The sequence below is a fragment of the Vidua chalybeata genome, chromosome 1 (assembly GCF_026979565.1).
Source record: "Vidua chalybeata isolate OUT-0048 chromosome 1, bVidCha1 merged haplotype, whole genome shotgun sequence".
NCBI lineage: Eukaryota > Metazoa > Chordata > Aves > Passeriformes > Viduidae > Vidua > Vidua chalybeata.
In genome coordinates, this window is record NC_071530.1 from 67,799,784 (window position 1) to 67,821,711 (window position 21,928).

At 41.9% G+C, this 21,928-nt stretch overlaps 1 protein-coding gene and 1 long non-coding RNA gene across 2 annotated transcripts in view; both read left to right on the plus strand.

Annotated features, from left to right (window-relative positions):
- Positions 1-20,124, plus strand: part of LOC128797401 (uncharacterized) — a 58,059-nt gene extending 37,935 nt beyond the window's left edge. The window contains exon 3 of the long non-coding RNA XR_008434116.1: positions 18,934-20,124. This is a non-coding gene — a long non-coding RNA (uncharacterized LOC128797401). The remainder of the gene's footprint in view (positions 1-18,933) is intronic.
- A 1,330-nt stretch (positions 20,125-21,454) lies between these two features.
- F13A1 (coagulation factor XIII A chain) overlaps positions 21,455-21,928 on the plus strand; it is a 60,136-nt gene continuing 59,662 nt past the window's right edge. The window contains exon 1 of the mRNA XM_053951746.1: positions 21,455-21,834. Within this exon, the coding sequence (XP_053807721.1) occupies positions 21,832-21,834 (3 nt within the window). The 5' untranslated portion in view covers positions 21,455-21,831. The remainder of the gene's footprint in view (positions 21,835-21,928) is intronic.

Below are 21,928 nucleotides of genomic sequence, written 5' to 3' on the forward strand. Positions count from 1 at the left end.
ACAGCCTTTCAGTATATCTGATTACTCTGGTCCTAAGCTATTGCCTTGGACCACAATGGAGATGCCTGGAGATCCAACATCAGTTGTATTGATGTGAGGGGGGAAAGTAGATGAGGTTGATTTGGGCACATTCAGTGTTCCCTGAATGCTAATGAAAAGAGAAACATGTTTTGCACCATTACAAGTCAAGCACCCTGAGGATTTCAAAATAGTGTCCTTTTTTATAACAGTAATAAATTTGTCAGTTATGTGGGGAAACATTGTGAAAAATGAATATCTTTTACTGCATTCAGAACTGCTGTTCCAAATCCAGTGAGATAATGGCCAATAAAACTTTGAGCTGGGAGACTGAGTTCTGCATTGCTAAAGCTTCATTATGTGTGGTTTTAGAAAATGTACACATGTGCCAGAGTGTCTCATTGTTCTTTTGCTGTTTTATTATTTTGTCACTATGAAGTGGTTCTAATTTCAGCTGTGAAATGCAAATTTAGCTTATATTGATCCTGCTGTCTTTGTATAGGACCTTAGCAACTTTGCAGGATGTTGTTAAGACCAGTTAGGTTTTATTTGCAGCTGAACCGTACTATAATCTGTTCCCTATCAAAACAGATTTCATCCCAGTCCAAATGTACTTGATGAATCTTTTTCTTTCTTCCTTTTTTTTTTCCTTTGCATTGTAGAGGGCTGTAATTGAGATCCCCTAGATTTTCTGAATACTTAGAGGGAGTCAAGAGCCAATCTATTTGGGCATTCCAAAGCAAAGAATGAGACTGCATTGTTAGAACTGGTTTGTTAAATGGCAGGCTCTGAGGTGGGGCCATAGTGTTCTCTTGTCTTTATAGTATATAGATTCTCCATTAGGTGTTAGGCTGATACTCTCCATTAGGTTCCCTGTTGCAGCTTCTAGGATAATATAGGATTTCTTTATATCTTTGACAAATCCAGTAACCCCTTGTTTGAAAAATATTTATACTTGGTCAGACTGGAAATACAGTTAGGAGTTCTTCTGTAACCAGGTTCAGTTTTCAGCACTCAATGAAAGTACTTCATTTCATGAGAAGTTAGCATCTAAATCCAAGTACATCAAGTTGCCAGTCCACTTTTTGGTTCTTTAGGTATTATATATCCAATTCACAACAATGACACTTCATGTGTAGTGTCTGAGTTTTTTTTTTTTCCCTAACTGTGGTGTACAGTTTAGAAAATGATGCATAAGCTGGTACCCATTAGCAGATCCTTGGAGGGATGGCATTACAGACACAATTACTTCAAAAAGCTTGAAAATACTGAAGCCTTTAGGACGAGATATATGAGTTTATTTTGTAGTGACCAATGCTATGCTAGGAAAAATGAGCACCTTATGCTGGAAAAAAAAAACCAATAGACAGGAACACATGCTTGCATAAAAAGCCTACCCAGACAAATTGCAGAGTTTTTTGAACAGAGGAATGATGTGGTACCTAAGAACTGGCTTAGTGTAAACCAGGCAAGGGTATTGGCAACACCAGGGATCTTATGAGACTGTGAGGACTGTGTGTTAGTGTAGCATTATCGGTATCTCTCATCTGATCAAAACTGAACTTCTTGAACTGAACTTCTGAACTGAACTTCTTGGCAATTTTTTTTTCTCAGCTTAGATGGACAAATGATTGATCAAATTATTCTTTTGAAGAGCATTGAGCCTTTGCAAGGGAGATTGGGCATAAAGCACAGTATGACCATACCAATTTCAAAAATTATTCTGGATGGAGAAGGGCAGGAAAATTCGTCATGGTCTACCTCCCACCATGCTCTGCTCCAAAGGACAAGTGTGTGGGAGAGCAGCAGAATATTTTGTCAATCCCCTTTTACAAAGGAAAGCTCAGTGTTGACAGTACATCTGCTAGAGGATCAGAAAATGGAAATTGTTACTTTCCACTACCTCTCTTCTATCTCTGACACCTTGTCTGTTATTCATGGTTTTGACACAGTGCTATCACATGTATCTGTCTGGGACTGTGTAATAGAAGTGCTGTACCAAAAGAGTGCAGAGAAATTTGCTGTTCCCCCTATCAAGTTACAGCACACATGTACCACTGGAAAAACTCTTTCTGAAGTCATTTGATCAGATTTTGTTTTTGGTCATATGCATTTGGAGAAATGTCTTCAGTACTGTCCCTTGGATTGTGTACAGGCAATGAGGGGGATCAGATCCTTTATTTTATCTAAGGAGTCAAAGGCAATTAAAGTCAAAGGATTTTAAAGGAGGGATGACTACTTTTGTTTTGGTTTATTTTAGAGGCAGACATTAAGGTCTTGAATTTGTTTTATCTTGCCATCAGAAGCAGTCAGGTTTAACAGAGTTAATTTTAGAGAATTAAAATATAAGCCAAAGCACTTAAACCAGCACCAACTTTCATCCTTTTCAAGTGAGTGTGTTTGTAAACACACTCATATACAAATACAGTATTATGAAACAGACTTTTAATTGTGCGTTAATATTTCCCCTGTAAGGATGCCATGCAGGGAGCAGCATTCCACTAAATATTCAGAGATCAGCTCCAAAATGCAGAGAGAAGTCCAGGTGGTTCCCTGACATCCACATGCTTTTGATGACCTAATGGTCTTCTTCCTCTGTAACTGAGGAACTCCTCCTTTACTCTTCTGCTCCTTCTCCCACTACCGGCCAACAGGCTAAAAACCAAGTGTCCCCTTCCAGTGCCATCTGTGCTGAAACTCCAGTAGCTACTCTCAAGCCAGGTACTCTGCTCTTATGCCTGTACACTTTTCTGGGGACAAACACTGGCACGTGAAGGGCTTCAGTTGCCTGCTACCATGGCTTGCCACACTGCACAGCCCTGCTTAGGAAACAGGATCTGTAAAGGAGTGCCACTGAAGTCCCCTCTGATGTTTTTTGGCAAAGAAGCAAAGAGGAACACTCAGTTTGAGTATGGGAGGTTTAAAGCTTCTCTGCTGGTATCCAAAGTCTCCCCTGGAGCAGCTGAACAGGAGCCTTATGTGCGGTGGATGGGTTTGGGTCTGCACCAACTCACAGGACTGAGTGGTAGGAAGATGGGGGGTCCCAGCTCAGGGCACACACCCTCTGTATCTCAATTTGGATACAGAGTGGATGGATACCGTTTGGATTCTTTTCTGATGGAAGGTGAAATATTCATCCCCTCTCCTTTCTTCTTTATGGATTTTTTTTGCCTACTGCTAGTTTAAATCTCAGGCATAAAAGAAATCTTTGTGTTCAAACAAAAACATAAAGCTTCACTCTAGAGGCAATTAAAAATGAACAGACAAAATATTATAATATACTGAACAAAATGCAAATGCTTTTTAACTTTTTCCACAAAAATACATCTGCAGATCTCTATGCCAATGCAGAGATTAGTCTAGAGGGATTTGATCCATAAAACAGAACAATATACTTACTTTTGATCTTTATTGAAGCAGTGAGTAAATGGAAATACCAAAAAAAAAAAAAAAAAAAAGGAAGAAAACAGCACAGAAGGTAGAAATTGTGGAGAATACACCAGGAATTTCTGGAACATTTTATGCTTCAAAAATATGCACATGTGGGTTGTGAACTGCTCCATAATTTTTATGGGATCTTCCTCAAAAAGTCTGTCAGAAATGTTAGAGAGCCAAGGCTCTTGTTCTTTTAGACCAGACTCTGACAGTGAAGCAAACCCAACAGGAAGGTCCCCAGGAGCCTTTTGTAGATAAAGTGGGCACACCATGTGGAACACTGATATCACAGATATCAACGACACAGGTATCACTCACAGTCTCCAGGAATGGTTCAAATGTGCAAAAACTCTCTGAGGCTGGAAATAGCAATGACAAATTTTTGCTGGAGGAAATGTTGCCTTTACCTCAGATACTGCAACTAACTTGATAGAAATGCAGTCATCTGCCCAGATCAAATTTGTCTGGCTGAGCAGTCTGCTGGTGGAGAAAGCCAGAGTCTGTGACAGTGAAACCCTGGTGAGAGACTCTCTGTTACCTCTTTCCTCACAATATTGAATTTGCTAGTTTTTATGTCATATACAGCTGATGGTACAATAGAAAGACAAAGCCATCAAAGACAAATTTCTAGACAAAGTTCTCCATCTGTCATCAGAAAGTTGTCTATCTGGCCTAAGGGATGTTTCTCAAAGATTCCTACTTTTCTTATAGTCAAACTACACTACAGAGAAAGGATTAATAAAAATAGAAACAGAATGGAAGCTGGAGGGAGAGCCATAACTTTCTCTGGAATTAGAGCAATTAAGTTGTGTTAAGTATGATCAGACTCTGTAATGGAAAATTAGTCCCAAAGATGACCTTAAGAGATCATTAAACCATATTTCCTTCTGAATGCAAATGCAGATTTATCAACATCATCCCTGACAGATGTGTGTCTAACTCCTCCTTAAAGATACCCAGAGATGGAGGCTTGAAGCTGGGGCCTCAAAACTTAAATAAGCTTTAGCCAGCTATAGCAATGAGCAGCTGTGATTACTGGAATTAAGCTTTTATTCTAAGGAGCTGGAAAAATCAATCATAATTTAAATATCTGCGTGTGTAGCCTAAGTAGCCAAACCACAAAGGTAATTCAAAATGAATCTTTGTAGACAGGTGAGACAGTAAATATCCTGGTCTTGCTGCCTTTTTCAGTTTGATTGTATGGGTTTTATCCATTTATTTAAAAATTGGGTGCTTTCTCTGTCTTTTATAATACAGCTTTGAATAAAAATATGTAAATATCTTAATATCTTTTGGTAAGGAGGAGCACATTGTTTTGTTTTAACTGAGAATTATTTTCTACCTTCATTTCACATGGGGTGGAGGTGAGCAGGTAGTGGGTGGCAAGGCACTAACTAACCAGTTAAGACTCTCCAGCTTCTCACCTGGCTTGACACGGGTTTGCAAAAACTGCTGCTGAGAATCCTTATTTAGTACTTACTTGGGTTTATCAGATTTAAATGTCTGGATAACTGCTTTTGTCTCTTTTGTGCTTACTATGGCCTTCTTTTAGAATCCTTTCTCTCCAAAATTGCTGAGAGATGTATGGGGAAAATTGTCTGTGAACTGAAGTCTTGACTTCAGAATTAGGTCATGAGTTATTGTCTGAGAGTTTAGTCCTTAAAACTAAACTGTCAGCAAGAATCATTGAAATTGCTAGGAAATACATTGTTAAAAAATCAGCTTGGATTTACCTGCACAGCAAAGGAGGTTGCTGTTTGTACTTTTAGCAAGGCTGGAATTTAGACATTAGTTAGGCTTGTTTTGTAGCACAGACTTAATTCTGGCACATACATTCATCTCTCTGTTATTTTGCTCCAAAGCCAATGTAGTTAAGGCTACAGTGTTTTGAACTGAGTGCATCCTTTACAGATATGAATCCTTTTTCTAAAATGGGAAAAAAGAGAAGTATATTGTGACTGACAGCTCAATGTCAGCTTTGCATCTAAGCAAAACGCTGGTCTATGTGAAAGGCAGGAAGTGAATTGCAGAGCTTCAGAAATAGCACAGAAACCTGCATTCTGCTTGCAAATACACCGTTCAGTGCTTGCACAGGGGCTGTAGCTCTGTCCCCTGCAAAAAAAGGCAGCAATCCTGGTGTGGAATAACATGTAAAAAGCTATGTTGTAATACATGCTGACAATAAGGCTGCCTTACCGCAGGTAGGAAATCTTCTAATTGCTTGGAGAATGTGGTGGAAGGTTGCCTTCATTCAAAGGCTTTGTGAGAAAATGAAGCTGTGTGGCAGAGCAGGACTTTGGAGTTTCAGTCTGGTCCTATGAAACTGCAGTTAGGTCAGGTGTGGTGCATGCTAAGGGAAAGTGAGCCAGGATCCAGCACCTTTGAGTCAGTATGGAAAGCAAGACCTGGCATTTGTAGCTAATGAAAAGTGTCAAAGTAGCTCTAAGCAGGCTGAGCTCCATCCAACAGTCTGCTTTATTTTGGTTCTTTTTCTCTTACAGTGGGACTGGGTTTAAATAACACTGGGTCTGTGTAATGAAATCTCTTAAAATGACCTAGAAAGGAGATTTAGCTGACCCTGTGTGCTTATTCCCAGCTCCCAGAGCTGTTTTCTGTGACAACACGTTATTTTTCCCGGACCCGGTCAGCTCCCAAGTGCCCAGCTTGGGTGCCTCTGTTTCTCGGCGGGGCCGGTGTTTGTTGTGATTCCCGGGCGCTTCTGCTGCCGTGCACCGGGGTGGGCTGGCCGCGTTGTGCTGTCGGCACGAGGGAGGAAATAAAGAGGCGAAGGAATTGTCCAATTTGTCCGCGTGGACAGCTGGAAGGCTTTAATGGCTGAGGGAGCCGCGGTGGAGAAGCAGCAAGCAGCTCCCAACTCCGTGTGGACGAAAATGGCGACAGGACCGGGGAGGCGTGGGATTTTATAGGGTGCAGGACAAGGAGGGCAGAAGCCCTCCCGCCCAGTGGGGACAGGTGCCATGGCGGTGACGTGGACCACGGCAACCAACAGGAATGCAGCAGGGGCGGACACGGGGCTCCAGGGCAAATGGGGTTGGGGGAACGGGGTGACGGGCACAGAAGTCTCCGGAGTGGACAAGGGAGTGGTTACAGGACTGGCAGGGTGGGCTCCAATGGTCAGAGACCCGGAGTGGACAACCGTCGGGGGGGGAATGCGGGGGTGCATGGGGTTACACAGAAACAGTTAACTAACACAGATCAGAACCCCTAATCTGAACCCAAACCTGGGATGCAGCATTTTCGTTGCAGAATTCTTTCATTCCGAAGGCACAGTGTGGGCAAGAATACATGCATACACAAAATGCATGCCTGCAGATTACTCAGGTGCTGGTGGCATCACAGTGTGAGATGGCATTAAATGGGCCAAGATGAAAGCAGATCAGCTCTCACTTCCTGCCCTTTCTATGCCAGCACATGTTTACTATCCCAAGGTGTAGTGTGTCCTGATGAGGGAATTGTTAAGGAGCAGTGTTGTGCTGGCTGCAGCTATGGGAGGTCTGCTGGCATCGCCCAGATGAACACAAGCACAGCATCACTGTTCAGCCACTCCAGAGGATCCACAGTGTCCCCAAAGTATTGTGCAGGTGCAGTCTGACCGCAGGTGTGTTACATGTGTCCAATGCATTGCCTCAGGATGATCAGTGGGAAGGCAGAGTCCAAGTGCTCAGGGTGGTGATGGTGGGGAAATACTAAAGCAGTGGTAGAAAGCTGTGTCCTAATTCCACTAGTGCAGCACTGTTTTTTTGCACCTCTGACATAATCTGCTGCATCAACAGGCTGCTGAATCTACTAGAGTCTATCCAGGGAGTGTTAAGATCACAGAGGATTGAGCTGCTTTTTTGGAAGGCATGAGTCTCTAGCACTCACTGAAAAATTGCGGATGAAATTCTAAAAGTCTTGAAATTTCTAGAGGAGCAGTGAGAAACAAAAGACATGAGCATAATCATACTGGAGTATTCTGTCATATTTAGTGCAGTTCATAGTAAATGTGTGTGTGTAAATATGTATTCATCTCTTTGTTAAATGGTCTCTCTACTTTTGATTCTAGGAGTTCTTCATATTAAAATTAAGAGAATATATGGTTTCACATCACCTATATTTGCAATCCCATTGTAGGAGAAAAGTATTGTGGTATTTTCTATTTGATGCATTTCAGGAACAGACATCTGAATCTGGTTTATTCAGATACACCAAACATATTTAGTTGGAATGATGGAAGTTATATAATCTTTTGGAATGTCACTTTTTATTTGCCTGAATGGAAAATAAACAGCCCCTTGTTTTTCCCCACCTCAAAAAACTAATAATCTGGGAATTGCTTTAATTGCTGGAAAACACCCACCAGAGGTACAAAACTTAGAAACAGAATTGTCAAACTTCTCAAATGATTAATCCTGGATTTTAAACAACAAACAAAAATTCATCCCAAATGATAGTTTTCAGGAAACCACAACTAAATCGGAGGACAGCTTCCCATTGGCCCAATTGAGTTTATTTTCATCTATACTTCATGGCATCCTTTTCCATGGTTAGTCTCATGGGATAATTGAATGATAAGCATTTCACTACCTGTGAAACAGGTTATGGAAAAGCAATGTAATGAAAGTTTTGTGACTTTCAGAACGCATTCATTCCCAGGCCTCTCAGGTTTCCTATTTGGAATGAAGGGAAGGACACAAGCATAGGACACTCGAGAGCTGGACCTCCACCTCAGCTCCTTGTGTGCTCTGCACCACTGCCATGCAGCAGCAGAGCTCTAGGTTGGGTGGGGTGGTGCTACCACCCTTGCTTTGGTAGAGCCCTGCAGGGATATGCCTACAGTCCATGCTACAAATGGGAATAACATCACTGTTTCCATCAGGTTTGTGATTCTTTCCTCACTGTGTGTCATGGTTTTCTCTGCCAACAGCTTCATTGATCAAGGCATAAATGAAGGTAGGGAGCTGAAATTTGCTGTCGTCTCAGCACTGAGAGGATTGCTGGCTCTGCAACCTTTTAAAAGAAGGAAAAACGTGAAATCGCTTTGCTCCCCTTCTGTAGAGAAGTCATTAACCTCAGTAACAGGGAAGGTGGTAGATTTTTATACCCCATGCCTGGGGAAGTAAGACAAGCAACTGTTCTTAATGTCAGCATTGATATGTCTGAGTAAGTTAGTCCCTTTCTGAAAGCATAACATAATGAGCAGAGGTTCTGACTGTGAAGCTTTAGCCCAAGTTGATGGAGGATCACAAGGCTTACAAAAGAAAGGCCAGACTCAGGCCTGTTAATGATAAAGGAATATTACATGTTTACATTTATCAATGTGAATTTCAATGAATATATATATATATATATTTATATATACATTTATATATACACATACATTTATATATATATATATGTATGTAATATGCAGTGTGAAAAATAAAAGGCTCTTCACAAATGTTTTGGTATTGTGCCTTAAAAAAATTACACTTTCCACTGCCAGTCATGACTTTAAGTCAGATTATGGCTAAAAATATTAAGGAAAGGATCACCACAGCAACAATCACATTGCTCCCCTTCTGCAGAGGAAATGGAAAAACACTCAAACTTTGCCAAACTGAATAAATTACCCAGATTATCAGAACTGTAAGGAAAGCATATGTAAGCAACTCTGTGTGTTTTTGTGTCTGGGAGTGTGTGCAAATGTGTTAACTGAGTTGCAACTTAAATACTTAAGTCAAAGGGGGCAACTCTGAAAATATGTTCAAGAGACAAAAAATTAGTGTGGTTGTATCTTAATTGGCCAGCAGATACTATTTGAAGGGTAGTGCTCACTGCAACACTGGGCTGGGCTGGTGGCCTGGAGATGGGATGGAGCACACTGAAGCACATTGCACCAACGTGAAGCTGAGAAAGGGCTGCTTTGCTCACAGAGATGCACCCTTACTCCAGTCTCATAGCTGTTTGTACTTATTTGGCATAGTTTGCTCCGCCAAAGTAAAACATGTCATTAGCCAAGGGGGGAAGAACAGGGTGGAAGGGTGAGGGGGCAGGAGCAATATTGCCACTGCTTGAATTGAAGCACATTATGCAGGAGTCTGCACTGGAAACCTCCTCTTACCAGGCTGCCCACACTGTCAGCGAAGATAGGATGACTTTTTTAGAGGCAGTCCAAGGACGTGACTTAGAACAGTTGAAATGATGTCAAGTGCTTTAGTGAATTCATATTGCATTAAAGACTCTAAAATCATCTTATGGAAGCCCAGAGCACATGGCTTTTGAGCACTGGAAGAAAAGGCACAGAGTGCAAAGGCTGCGTGTTCCCATTCTTTTGCCATTAGTATGAGCACTTTAGCTGTTTGTTGGTCCAGAATTAAACCCTGCATTGAGGTCTGTCCAGGGGGCAGCTATCACTTTCTGGCTTGGATTTCTCGCTCAAAAGGATCCTCAGTTATTTTTGGGATCACACATTTTAAATAAATGGTGCCTGACTGGTCTGTGTCTTTAGCCTTTTCTACTTTCCAGATTCACAGATGTTTTGCAAAGGAGGTGTGTGCTCCTGCTGAACCAATTTAAACCTACTGGTAACAGACTTGTTTTTCTATACTCTTTTTTTATGTAGGCCAGTGCAGCTTGGGCTTGGCCAGATGATCTAAGTGATGCCAGTGACATCCTGGCCCCATTCAAGGTATCTACTGAATGATGGGTTCAGTATATATTGTATCTATAGTCTGTTGATGCAGACTGAATTACAGTAATGACCCCGTACCTGATGGTAACATGGCTGGAAAAGAGTTACAATGGCTGCTGTCAGAGGCATATGAGGCTCTTTCCTGACTTGCAGGACATTGTCTTCAGGGCCCTCGTGTGCCAGTGCCAGAGAGGCACATGAGCAAGCAGGAGGTTTCAGTTTGATCAGGCTGGCTGAAAACTCCTGCTATTACCTCCAGTTTGTAAAGAACAGTTCATAGTGAATTTGGTTGCTTTGCAGTATTCTGTTTTTTTGTTTTTTGAAGTGCAAAATTTTCTTGCCAACTCATTTGAAGAACCCTATGGGCCCTTTATCTCTTTTCTGTCTTTTGATAGATGCCACCTTGCTGTGCCCATTGTGGCTCCAAGGCTGGCAGCCTACTTAACCACAGGGCCTTGCCACATGCCATGGGTTTTCTGCTGGTTGGTGGTGACACTGAGCCATTGCAGTGGGGAAAAGCTAACAGTGGTAGCTGGCATTAATGAATCCTACATCACCCAGGATCAAGGACAGGAATTGCAGAGCTCAGAGGGTTTTCATGGAGGTCTGGTGCAATCTTGATAGGTGAGTGAGTAGAGGAGATGAAAGCACATCTGGATGGGCTAAAGAATGCATAAGCACTGGAATTCTAATACTTAATTCAATGCTTGTACATTAGTTGGTTTGTTTTGGTTTGTTGGTGTTCCCCCCCGCTCCCCCCCCGCCGTCTCTTTTTAAGATTTGCTTGTTTTTCTGGGTAAGGAAAGATGAGTGGTACATATGGTTGGATGTATGTCCGCTATGATTCTGTTGTTGTGTGTGGAACCTTTAAAAATAAAGTGCTCCCCAGGGCGTAGTCTAGAAGTGAATGCTATGCATCAATGCAAGATAGCCCTTACAGTGAGTTACACTCTTGTTTTTTTCCCCTGTAGATGTTATTTCTCTCCTTGCTAGTTTGATTTAATTTGAAACAAAAACTATTCTGGTTGTAGGCAGTTTTGATCTAGGCATTCAGGAAATGGAACAGGATTAGATCTACGGAAAAGAAACCTGCAAAAATCCTACCAGAACAACATGTTGCTTCCCACACCATCCTGTCATAGTCGGGTCTGATCAGGATGTCTACTCTGTACCACCCTGACCTACCTTTTAGGAGGACAGATTCTGAACTGGATGATAATGGACACAGATTTTCTTTCCCCTTCAAAATTGCTGTCTCCAAACTGTGGTCTGTATGTTATAACCAACACTCCAGTCTAGAAAGCTGAAGTGATTCCCATCTGCAAAACTTGTATCTGAGTTCCTGATAATGGGATAATATGTGAGAAGCCACCAATTTCTTCCATCCAGATTAATGGGATGAAAGCCTCAAATATGAAGGATTTCTCTAAAGCAGCTCTGGGATTTGCCTGCATTGTAGTTTGGGAATAACAGACTCGGTAGCCTCTAAGCTGAACTCGGCCTTATGGAGTGCCTTTCTGGGGACTAGTTTATTCTGTTTGTTGTACCTTCCTGTCAAATGTGATGGGAAATCAATGATGAACAGGAGGTCCCTAATCTCCATGGATACTTGTCTCTGCATGGTGTCAAAATCTGAGTTGGCTGTTAATTTTCTCATATTTTGCATATGACTAATTTACTTAGGAAGGGAGGGAAAGGAAGGAGGTTATTTGAGATTGAAGTAAAAAATGAGAGAAAGAAAATTTGGCAGTGGTTCTCAACTGTAGCTGCTGGGAGGCCTCCAGAAGCCTGTCCCATACCTGCATACCCCCAAGCTTGTTGTCAGCTCTCACGCTTTGTTCTGTGCTCAGAGCAGGGTCTTGAAGGAACACAGCTGCTGCAGCTGCTCATAGACCAAAAGGTGACCTTTCGAGTAGCTGAGGCATGATGCATTATTTAGTACATTCCTGGCTAAAATGGAAATGAAATATTTCCGTTAGCAAAAATACTTGTTTGTCCTTTCACTTGGATGCATCCTTTTCGCATCACACAATAGTGTGGCGTGCACACCACTCCTTGAGGTTTCTTCAGGGCAAAGATTTTGGTAAGACTTTGAAAAAACACTGTTTACTGGAAGGACCCTACTAGCCAAATGTAATAGACTTCAGTTTAGAGGTACCAAGTTTGCAAAAACCCAAATTCTATTTAAATAATGAGTGAAAGCTCCTGGTGAGGTGCATGTATTTAGACTATCAGCTGATACTGGTAAGTACCATAACCAGCTGTTACTTCAACATGAAGTGTTTTGCTTCTTCCAATTAATCAAGAGTCTCTTGGATGTTGCCATAGCAGGGCATTCATTACAGGGATGTTTAATGAGCAGAATATTTGTCATTTGCATAGACAGAGGCTTCAGCAGTGATCCCAGTGATCTGTGATAGCCAGGTACTTAGGCAGTCTGTATCTGTTGGGTGAAGGAGGGGAGGCAGATGGGACCGATTTTTCACGATGTCTGACATTAAATTTCCTACATGGTCTTCCAAACAGAGATTCAAAGAAGCTGGAACTTACATTTCCTGCTGACTGTGAATGAACACTGCAGTATATTCAGCTACAAGTCCATCTGGTCTTTTTTTTTTTTTTTTAAATCTATCTGTGTTTTTCCTTTGAAGTTTCCAGCACCATTTATGAAGGCTCAAAAGGGGTATTATTCATATGTTTCAGATGAAGAAAGTTGAACTGTCAAAGTAACAACTGACTTGACAATGGCCAGTATCTCCACGGCATCAGCATTTAAGAGGACCTGGGAAAAGATCCTGTGCTTGCCAGGAAATTTCCAAAACTCAGGAAGTAGAAAAAATCTGCACAAATGAAGATGTGCCCAGCCGATCATGCTATCTTGTTGAAAACCCCAGTGGTAAAAATTATTCAAAAAATGACAGGTATCTGCTTCTGTGGGATTATTTTTAGCAGTAAAAGAGTAGATAGTGTAAGATAAGTGAAGAGGGATTCCATAAATAACTGCATTTCAATTACCTGTTTGGCATCATCTTAATTGTTACAACAAACAGCACAAAATGACAAAAAATGAACACCTTTATACTTAGAAGTTAAACTGCTTTTAAAAAGAAAGGAATGAAACCCAGGTCTATCATTTTTTGAATCCCAGTTAACTAAATGGACATGACTGGAGAAGCAGAGACACCTGAGCAGCTTTGAAGACATTTCTCTGGCGTATTCACTGACTCTGAGACATTATTTCCAACCACAGTGTCTGCTCATCCTAGTGCAGCACCCTTCAAACCAACCCTCCCCAAAGGATTCAGCAGACATGGTCTGAGAAAAGAGCTAAGCACAAGCTGTTAGTTAGCACTCGCTGCAGGGAGTTCTAACTGCTGTGGGATTTAGTCAAACAGTAAAGTACAAGCTTCTACTATGACTCATCTGGTGTAAAACTAGTGCTAAGTATTGTACATAATTAAGACAGCATTATTACAGTGAGATGGCACTTCTTTTTTTGGTATGGTTAAAGTCGTGAAAAGGTGTAATGTTTCCAGCCTTCAGAGCTGTGAAGATGAGGAGTTCTGATAGGAGTTCATTCTAAAAGATATCATGGCTACAGTGAGTTTAGATCATAATCTTCATTATTGCTGAAGCTTTACATACATATTACTGTTGCCTTTGTGAAAAGCTGTGGTATTTGTGAGAATAAACATGACCTTAGAGTCATGTTCATTAGGTAACACTTGCAACACTGGCCTCTCTACACATTTCAAGGGTTTTCATAATTTTTAAACCCACAAATCAAGTATTTTATTCTGAGCCACATTTTTAAAAGAGGTCTTAATGATTTTTTAAGTAACAGGCACAAGAAGTTATATTTGCCATTGAATGCAACAGAAAATGTAGTGTCAATGAGCTAGAGGTTCAACATCTGAGCACTGTCAGCAGGTACAGAAGTATTAGTAAGACATTGTCCCTACCAATGGGAAAAGTTGAACAAGTAGGTTATTCCAATTTGCTTACTTGTCCCAACTTTTTCCTTCAGAGGTCCACAAATCAACTTTGCTTTTAGTGAATGCATGATCTTGGTAAAAATGTACTGTGGTATAATGCAAAGAAATTCAGCTTATTGGTCATTCGAAACCCATTTGTTCAAGTTACTTGATTCTTGTTATCCTTTACTAGGAACTCCAATGGTGTCGTGATATTCTTTCTGTTTGTTCATTATCTGTCTGACTTGCAAGGGAGAGGTGGGAAAGCAGACTGCAAGATGGTGACATGGACGATTTTAAGGGGCAGGACTTTAAAAGAACCTGTTTCCACCTGTATATTCCAATGGATGCCTTTGTAGTATGTTTATGCTCTTACTGGAAAATCTATTGGCTACTTCTTCAACCTAACTTTACCACCACTTTTATAGTTTTCTAACATGCTTTTTATACTGTGTTTCATGCACATCTCTAAGGAATTATTTGTGTAAGTTACAGGAACTACAGAGCCTCAGGAGGAATCCCAGGCAAACAATGCACTTGGGTGAAGACATCTCAACAACAGCCAGTGAGCCCTTTCTTTTTGTATGTGTTGAACAAACTATAATATTTTACAAGTCTGAAGATTCTGAATTCCAAGGGTCTTTCTGAAAAATTGATCATTTAGTATAAAAGATGAATCAATTCCTGTTTTGTTTGCACTGCCGCTTTCCGGATGAATTTCTGATCTATTAGTGAAGCAGCAAGTGCTCCCCCAGCAACCAACCATTGATGTTTTGAAAGCAAATCAAAAGCAGTGTAAGACTGTTGAAGAAAAGGGCTTGAAAGGAAAAGAATGAAAGATCATACCATTCCTATGGTAGCTGCAAAGGTTTGTGAATTTTACAGCTGAGAGAGGGACGGGCCAGAGACCAGAGAGAAACCAAGGACAAGATATCTGATTGCAGAGTTTTGTCCTAACATGTCTTCTTGCAGGCTCACAGCCTAAACAGCACAACTAAAACTCTGTAAGGTTGATCTGTTAGGGGCACACCACCAGAGGTGGAATTGTGTGAGGGGATGGATAAGCCTCAGAAGGACAGAGCACCTGTTAACCATGGTTTTTACCTTGGATTTTGTTCAGCCCTGACAGGATTCATAGAGAGTCTGGACATGTAAGAGAAATACTGTGCATGCCTGTTCTTTGTAACATAAGGTTTCCACTTCAGCTGAGGGGCCAGGGACCTTGCTGTGGATGCATGCTGGAGTTGCACTCCTGGTGCACTCCCAGCTGCTCTGACTTTTATCTTTATTCCAACCATGAGCTAACTACAAGCCCAAAGGGAAAAGTATTTGTATTCCACTGTGCACATTGACAGTAATTTTGTGGATGCAGCACAACACTGTAGAAAGAGACAGGTATATGGAGCATTTAGAAGGCAATAATTTCTTCTAACTTTTTATTTATTTATTATTTTTAGCCACACTCCAAAGGTTTTAGTGGGAATAGCAAAGGAAAGAACTTGCAGACTTCACAAAAATCAAAGCCTGCAGCTTGTGCTGGATGGGTTTATTTGGCACACATCTGTGATTATGAAATGAATTTTGAATTGCTTTTGAACTTCATCTGGATAATAATTCGTTCTTTCGATTTTCCTTTTCCTTCCAAAACATCTGCCATTAACAAACCAACTAGTTGCAATGTTTTACATTCCACATTTGAACCCATTTCTCAAAAGATTGCACATTTCCTTGAATAAACAATTACTCAGCTCATTTGCACAGAGATAAGGTCAGTCTTGGAACTGAAAAATGAATCAACACCCCTCTCTGGCAATCATCTTTGAAATGGTCAAAAAGCAATTGCAGTAGGTACATGTTAAACTGCAACTTCATGTTGCAGAAATACAACATCAACAGGCAGCTTAAGTGTTTCTGTACAAATAGATATTGTACAGCCTTGGTTTGATTGAGTTGAGCCGATTACAGGGTTTAGGCACATGCCTGAATATGGAATTACACTACTGAAGTTAAGATGTGCTGAAGTGTTTTGTTATGTTTGGCCTACAGGCTACATCTGTGTTTGTATTAAGAAGAAAAGCTGTTCTACAAGACATTCAGGCATTTTAAAATGTATTTTTGTTCTGAACTGGTACAGAAAGTTTTGTCTTTTAATGAAATTTAGGAGATCTTTAATTGCAGAAATCTTGTAATTGAGTGTACTTGAAACATTGTGTATCAGTAATGTTGAAATTATTTGAGACATTAAGATTGAAATATTTCATGTCCACATATGTTACTTAATTAATTAGAAACAACTGTTAACTAAGCATGCTGGGATTGTCTGGGTTGTGTATTACCACCCCCTGGATACAGAAAAGAGCTGTGGTCTGGTCTAGCTTCTTGGCTGAGATGCAATGTTCCATGAACATGCTTCTCAGATGAGCAGTAAAACAAGGATATTCATCTTGCACAAAGTAGACCTAGACCTGCTAAACCCCCTCAGTCCAACTGGATTTAGGCTGGGACATCTCAAGTGCCTTGTACCAGGTCTTTGCTGAAAGTGCTACAGAAATGCAGGGTACAGACCCTTTACTTTTGCTTGTAGGTGGTTTGGGTTTTCCTTGGCTTTTTGGTTTTGACTTTGATGTATCCAAGATGATTCCATACTGTCCAGGAGCCATGGTAGTTTGGGCACAGCACCATCATTTTCATGTGATGCTGTACATGATAGCCGAGGCCCTCTGGAGCTAAAGGCTGCAGCTCTGCAGCAGCCAGCCAGGGTGCAGAACTAGGCTGCAGCTACTTAAGGTCAAGCTAGGTCTTTGCAGGAACTTTAATGTTACCTTCAAGCCTGTTCTGCCATGGACATCCCAATACCTGAGGACTGCAGCCTGGCTTTAAACTTAAAAGCTAAAATTTGCAAATCAAAGCTAAGCATGGTAACTTCTCACTAACTATCTTCCCATAAGCAATTGTCATTTTCTTGAAAAAGTTTCAGTAATGTGGGATCAGCCTTCACTATAAGAAGACTCATGCACTGGGAAAAATTCAAGTAGCTCTGTTAAGAATATAGCAAGAATGATAGACAAAGTCTTACCAGACTGAATATATTGCTTGTTCTGCCTGTGTCTAGATATAGTGGTTGTTCAAAAGGGAGTAGATAACTGGAAATAGTCTATGAATGGGAATCATAATCTGTTCCTCTCTGTATCCCCTGCTCTTCAAGTTACAATCTCTTATCTCAGCCTCATTGCTTGACAGATCAAGTAGAGTTGATCCCCAAGCCAAGGGCTTATTTGTGTAGGTGGGCTTAAGAAGACTGAAACAATTGCTTTAGAGAGGAAACTTTCTGTGGCCAAGGCATATGTCACCTGTGGTGAAATTTATTCAGACAAGTGTTTCATCTAAAATGGCCTTTCCTGCTTAAGTCTTTAGGTATTTATGGCTTTGCTTGGATGTCCTGCCCTTTTCTTTTGGGGTTGAAATAAATATCTGAGGTTCACAGTCTTTGTGTCCCTATCAACTTCTGGCTCAGCTGGCCAGCAGACAGGTTGTCTAATCCCATTTTTGAGAGATGTTCTTTCATCTTTTAAGGCCTCAACTCTAGCAAAACATAAATTTAGCTGGAGACTGTGAATATTGACCCTTATGACAGACCCCTCTGCCCTTGCTTAGCTCCTCTCTTACTCTTCCTGTAAGAAACTAGGGCAGTTTCTAGTATCCAACCAACAGAATTCTTTGGATTCGGATGTGAGTAATAATAGGAGTGGGAACCTGGATTCTGTGTTCATAATAGTATTTTTTTTTTCTGCAGTTACTACATGGTATCGTTATATTTCTGTTTGAAGAAACAGAACAGCTTCACAAATGAGTATAAAAAGATGTATGTGTTTTCCTGAGCTTCTATGTACTTTACTGTGATCTGACACTTACTGTAAGAAATACATATTATATAATTGGCAGTGGCAGACACATATTCTGATAGAAAAAAAAAATTATTGAATGATACACTGTGTATCACTGATAGTGACTTGCAGCAATATTTCCATAAAAGCAAAGGATAATTTAGCACTTGAAAGTCAGGTCTCAAAACCAAAATAAAATGTTTTTCTGTTTCTGTACCTAGCCTAGGATATATCTCCCCTCACTGCAGACATCAGCAGTGTAGACACATATGGCAAAACACATCACCCCAAGCTCCCTTTGCAGTCAATACAGGGAGCAGGCACTTTTAGGCCATGATTCATCTGACCTATTTACATGTCTGCTGTAGGAGGAGATGAATCACTGCCTAGACTAGATCTGTGCGGAGGATAAAGGGAGCCTAAGATGGCCAGCACAGATGTAGATGCTTGTAAAGATCTACAGTTTGAATTTAGGCTTTCAGTTTGGAATAACAATTTTCCAGAGAAGAGTAAAATTTCCTAAGCCGTGTTTTTCTAGCAGAATATGTGTATGAATATATACATCTATGGTATTTTTCTTCCTACAACAGAAACATTTGCAACAATATCTTTTAAACACTGGCCCTATATCCCCTTCCAAATGTTCTACCATCTGAAGAACTGCCATTTTATCTCTCTCTGCCTCTGCCCCTCTTTCACACATAGAGACATGTGTACACATACCATATTTCAGAGCTGGGACTTCTGAGTTTTCAGCATTAACTTAAAATATATTCCTCTTTGTGTGGTAACCAGAGCTGCTGTTACACACAGACAGATATATTAACTGCATTTGTTTGTTTAAAATATCCAACGCAAAATATGCAAACAAAAACACCAAATTAAGATTTCTGAAATTTCCTTCTGTTTAAAAAGAATATTTTTATTAGTTTGGTTTTTTTACTTCTAGGATCTGCTCTTCTCTGTCTGCAGCCTTGGTGAGGCAGAGCATCATAGGAAGAGGAACATGAATTCCTGGGAGACAAGTACGGATGCAGAGGAAGAGGAAAGACAAGACTTGATCATCTAAGAAAGAGTGCAGGCTCCTAAGTAAAGCTGTGAGATGACAAGAGTTGTGCTATTATGTATTATTATGTATAGAAGGCCAGAGTTGAGAGTCTTGTTTCTTGAGGGTGATGTCCTGGCAGATACACCTGTGCACATGTTGTAGTATAATCCAGTGCATCTGTGCATCCATCTATGCTGCAAATGGCACGGGAGTGATATTTTTAAAAAAGAAGAAGAAATGAAACCACCCTGTTGGAGAGCTTTATAATGCTCAGCTGCTCCCGAGGACTGCTTGGTGTAGCTACAGCAGGCAAAACATCCCTCCCATCTAGTCACTGGCACACAGCACTGCAATCCATTTATGTGAGCACCTGGTTTATCAGTTTGCCTGTGACAGATCTTGGCACACCCTCTCCTCTGGCTGTAAAGCTTTACTGACTTGTGTGGTTTTTCTCCCACAAACTCTTGTCTGGCATGGGAGGACTTGGAATAGATCAACTGTGGCTCTGGCAACAACAGGAAAGTACATTTTAGATAACCCTTTATGGTGCAAGCTTTGTAGCCATTTAAGGGCTTTTCTGTGGGGTTGGAGAAGAAGGGCTGTCCATCATCCAAAGTCTATTGCTGTGGGAAGGGTGCCTGTGACTGCAAAGGTCTTTGGCAAAGGCCACAAGCATCTGAAGGCTGCTCTGAGAAATAGATATGGGCTCACAGTTCCCCACAGGCTACTGTGCAGAAGTGCGCAGTCTTCCACCGGTCATCCCAGTGCATCATTCATTAAACATAACACCCTACAGGAAAATCAAGGCTTTGTGTTTTCCATACCTCCTCCTGCATCAGCCCTGACGTCAGTAGTTTGGAACCACGGAAGTTAAATTAAGGCCAGTGCAGTCTAATAGGCAAGGGATGGCAAATGCTAAGAAGTCAAGGTAATGAGAAAATACCTGCCATCTGGAGCTGTCATAAGCATGAATTTACATCTCTCCCCACAAAATAAATAAATAACAGCATGCAAAACATTACTCTCCCTGGATGCAAAGTCCCACTCCTGCCACTGCCACCAAAAATTTTGGCCTCCCCATGTTCTGCGTGGTCGGTGGCTTCTGCCGAAAGCCCCAGGGTGATGTGCCTGGGCGCTGGGAGACATCTGCAAGCGCTGCCTGCTCAGGTGCAATGGCTGGAGTGCAGGGATCTGCTCTGCTGCATCTGCTTGCTCCAGTCCTCGCTCTGAGGAAAGTTTTCCTCCTGGCTCTGACAGCACCACAGCCACTTGGGGAAGCACATTACTTCCTTGGGAGACGGTGTTTCTTATTTGTGTTGCAGGCCTCCAGCAGGCATGGCACCGAGGCAATATTTATATCAGTTTTTGTAACATCATTGCAGCAGCTGCAATTTTGGGAACTGAAGTGCTGGCTGGAAGTGGGAGAGAGAGGCACAAAGCACAACATGCTACATAGAAATGTGGATGCAAGGGGAAAAAGAAAAAAAAAAAAAAGAAAGAAAAGAAAATTGGCAACCAGCTTCCTCCCCCAGGAAGCTCATTGTGTTCCCCCGTGCCAGGGGTGCTGTTTGCCCTCCAGATGGTTACCACAGGGCCCATCTGTGTAAAAGTGAGTCAATGGCAATTGCAGCTCAGGATGTGTGTGATGGGATCAGATCTGTCCCCTCAGGGTGCTTGCACTCCTGGGGGAGCAGGACAGGGGAAGGGGAGCCCTCCAGCCTGGTGGTGTTCTGTGCTACAAGCCGAACAGTGTTCAGCAGTCTTCTCATACTCTTCAGCTGTGAGAAAGCATAGTGCAATATTTGTGTGCAGGTAACCAGGCTGCCCCCAAAACTGCTGCAGCCCCATGCTGTGCCTTGGCAATCAGCCCTAGCAAGCTCCTTATCCCACCTACAATGCCATGCTGGTGCAGTCATGCTGCTCCCAGGTGCCCAGCTCGGATCTCTGACCCACACTCTGCATGTGTCCTGACCTCTGTGGAACTACCTTGCTGTGGCTGGGAAATCCCCACGGATAGGGGATACGCTTCCACATTATTTACTTTCACTTCCCATGACAGTTATGTGACCCATTTCTCTCCTTTTCTGCCCCTGGCTTGATTTCAGTGATGTTTAGCCAGTGGAAGTTTGAGGATTCTCTGGTGCTAGGGGGCTGGAAGTCACAGCTGCCTGATAGACAGCAGGGTTGACTTCACTGTGTCTCCTTGTTCCTTCATCTGCCCTGCAGATGCAGAGGCAAGTAGGTGGCTGCCATGTGTGCAAGAGGGGCTCTCCACTGCCCATGCATGTTCTCAGTAGGTGGTTTCTACCTCTGCAGCCAAATAGCAGCAGCTGGAAGAACACAGGCCTGAGTTCTTCCCTGTCCATTGCTTTTTCTCCATGTAACTCCACTGGCCTGTGGAGTTATGTCTGACAGGAGGTGCCACACAGTCTCCAGTTAGCTTAGAGCTTGATGAAACTGAAGAAAGTTGATACGATGCTAAAAAGCTCCCACAAGGTGCAGCCCCAGACCTGTCAGGTGATGCACATTTCATCATGGGCAAAAGCTGAAGGTCATTTGACCCAAATACAGCTGTGTGGTGCAAAACACCTTCATTGTCCTGGACAGCACAAGGTCTCTAGAAAAAGCTGGGCTGCCAGTGAGTTCTCCAGTTCATGTGTCCTGCAGTCCTCTGAAAGGACTGCTGTGAGGGCCAAGCAGGGGAACCATCACTGTGTCTGCCTGGGAGGACTCCTGAAAACCAGCACCTGAAGCTGCATCACAGGCTCCCTGAGGCAGACACCACCAAAGACTGGCGACATGGTAAGCATGGCTTCTTGGCTTCTTGGACTATGTGCCTCAGAAAATCCCTTCCAGTCTCCCATTTCATGTGCTTTTGTACCATAAGCACTCCTAC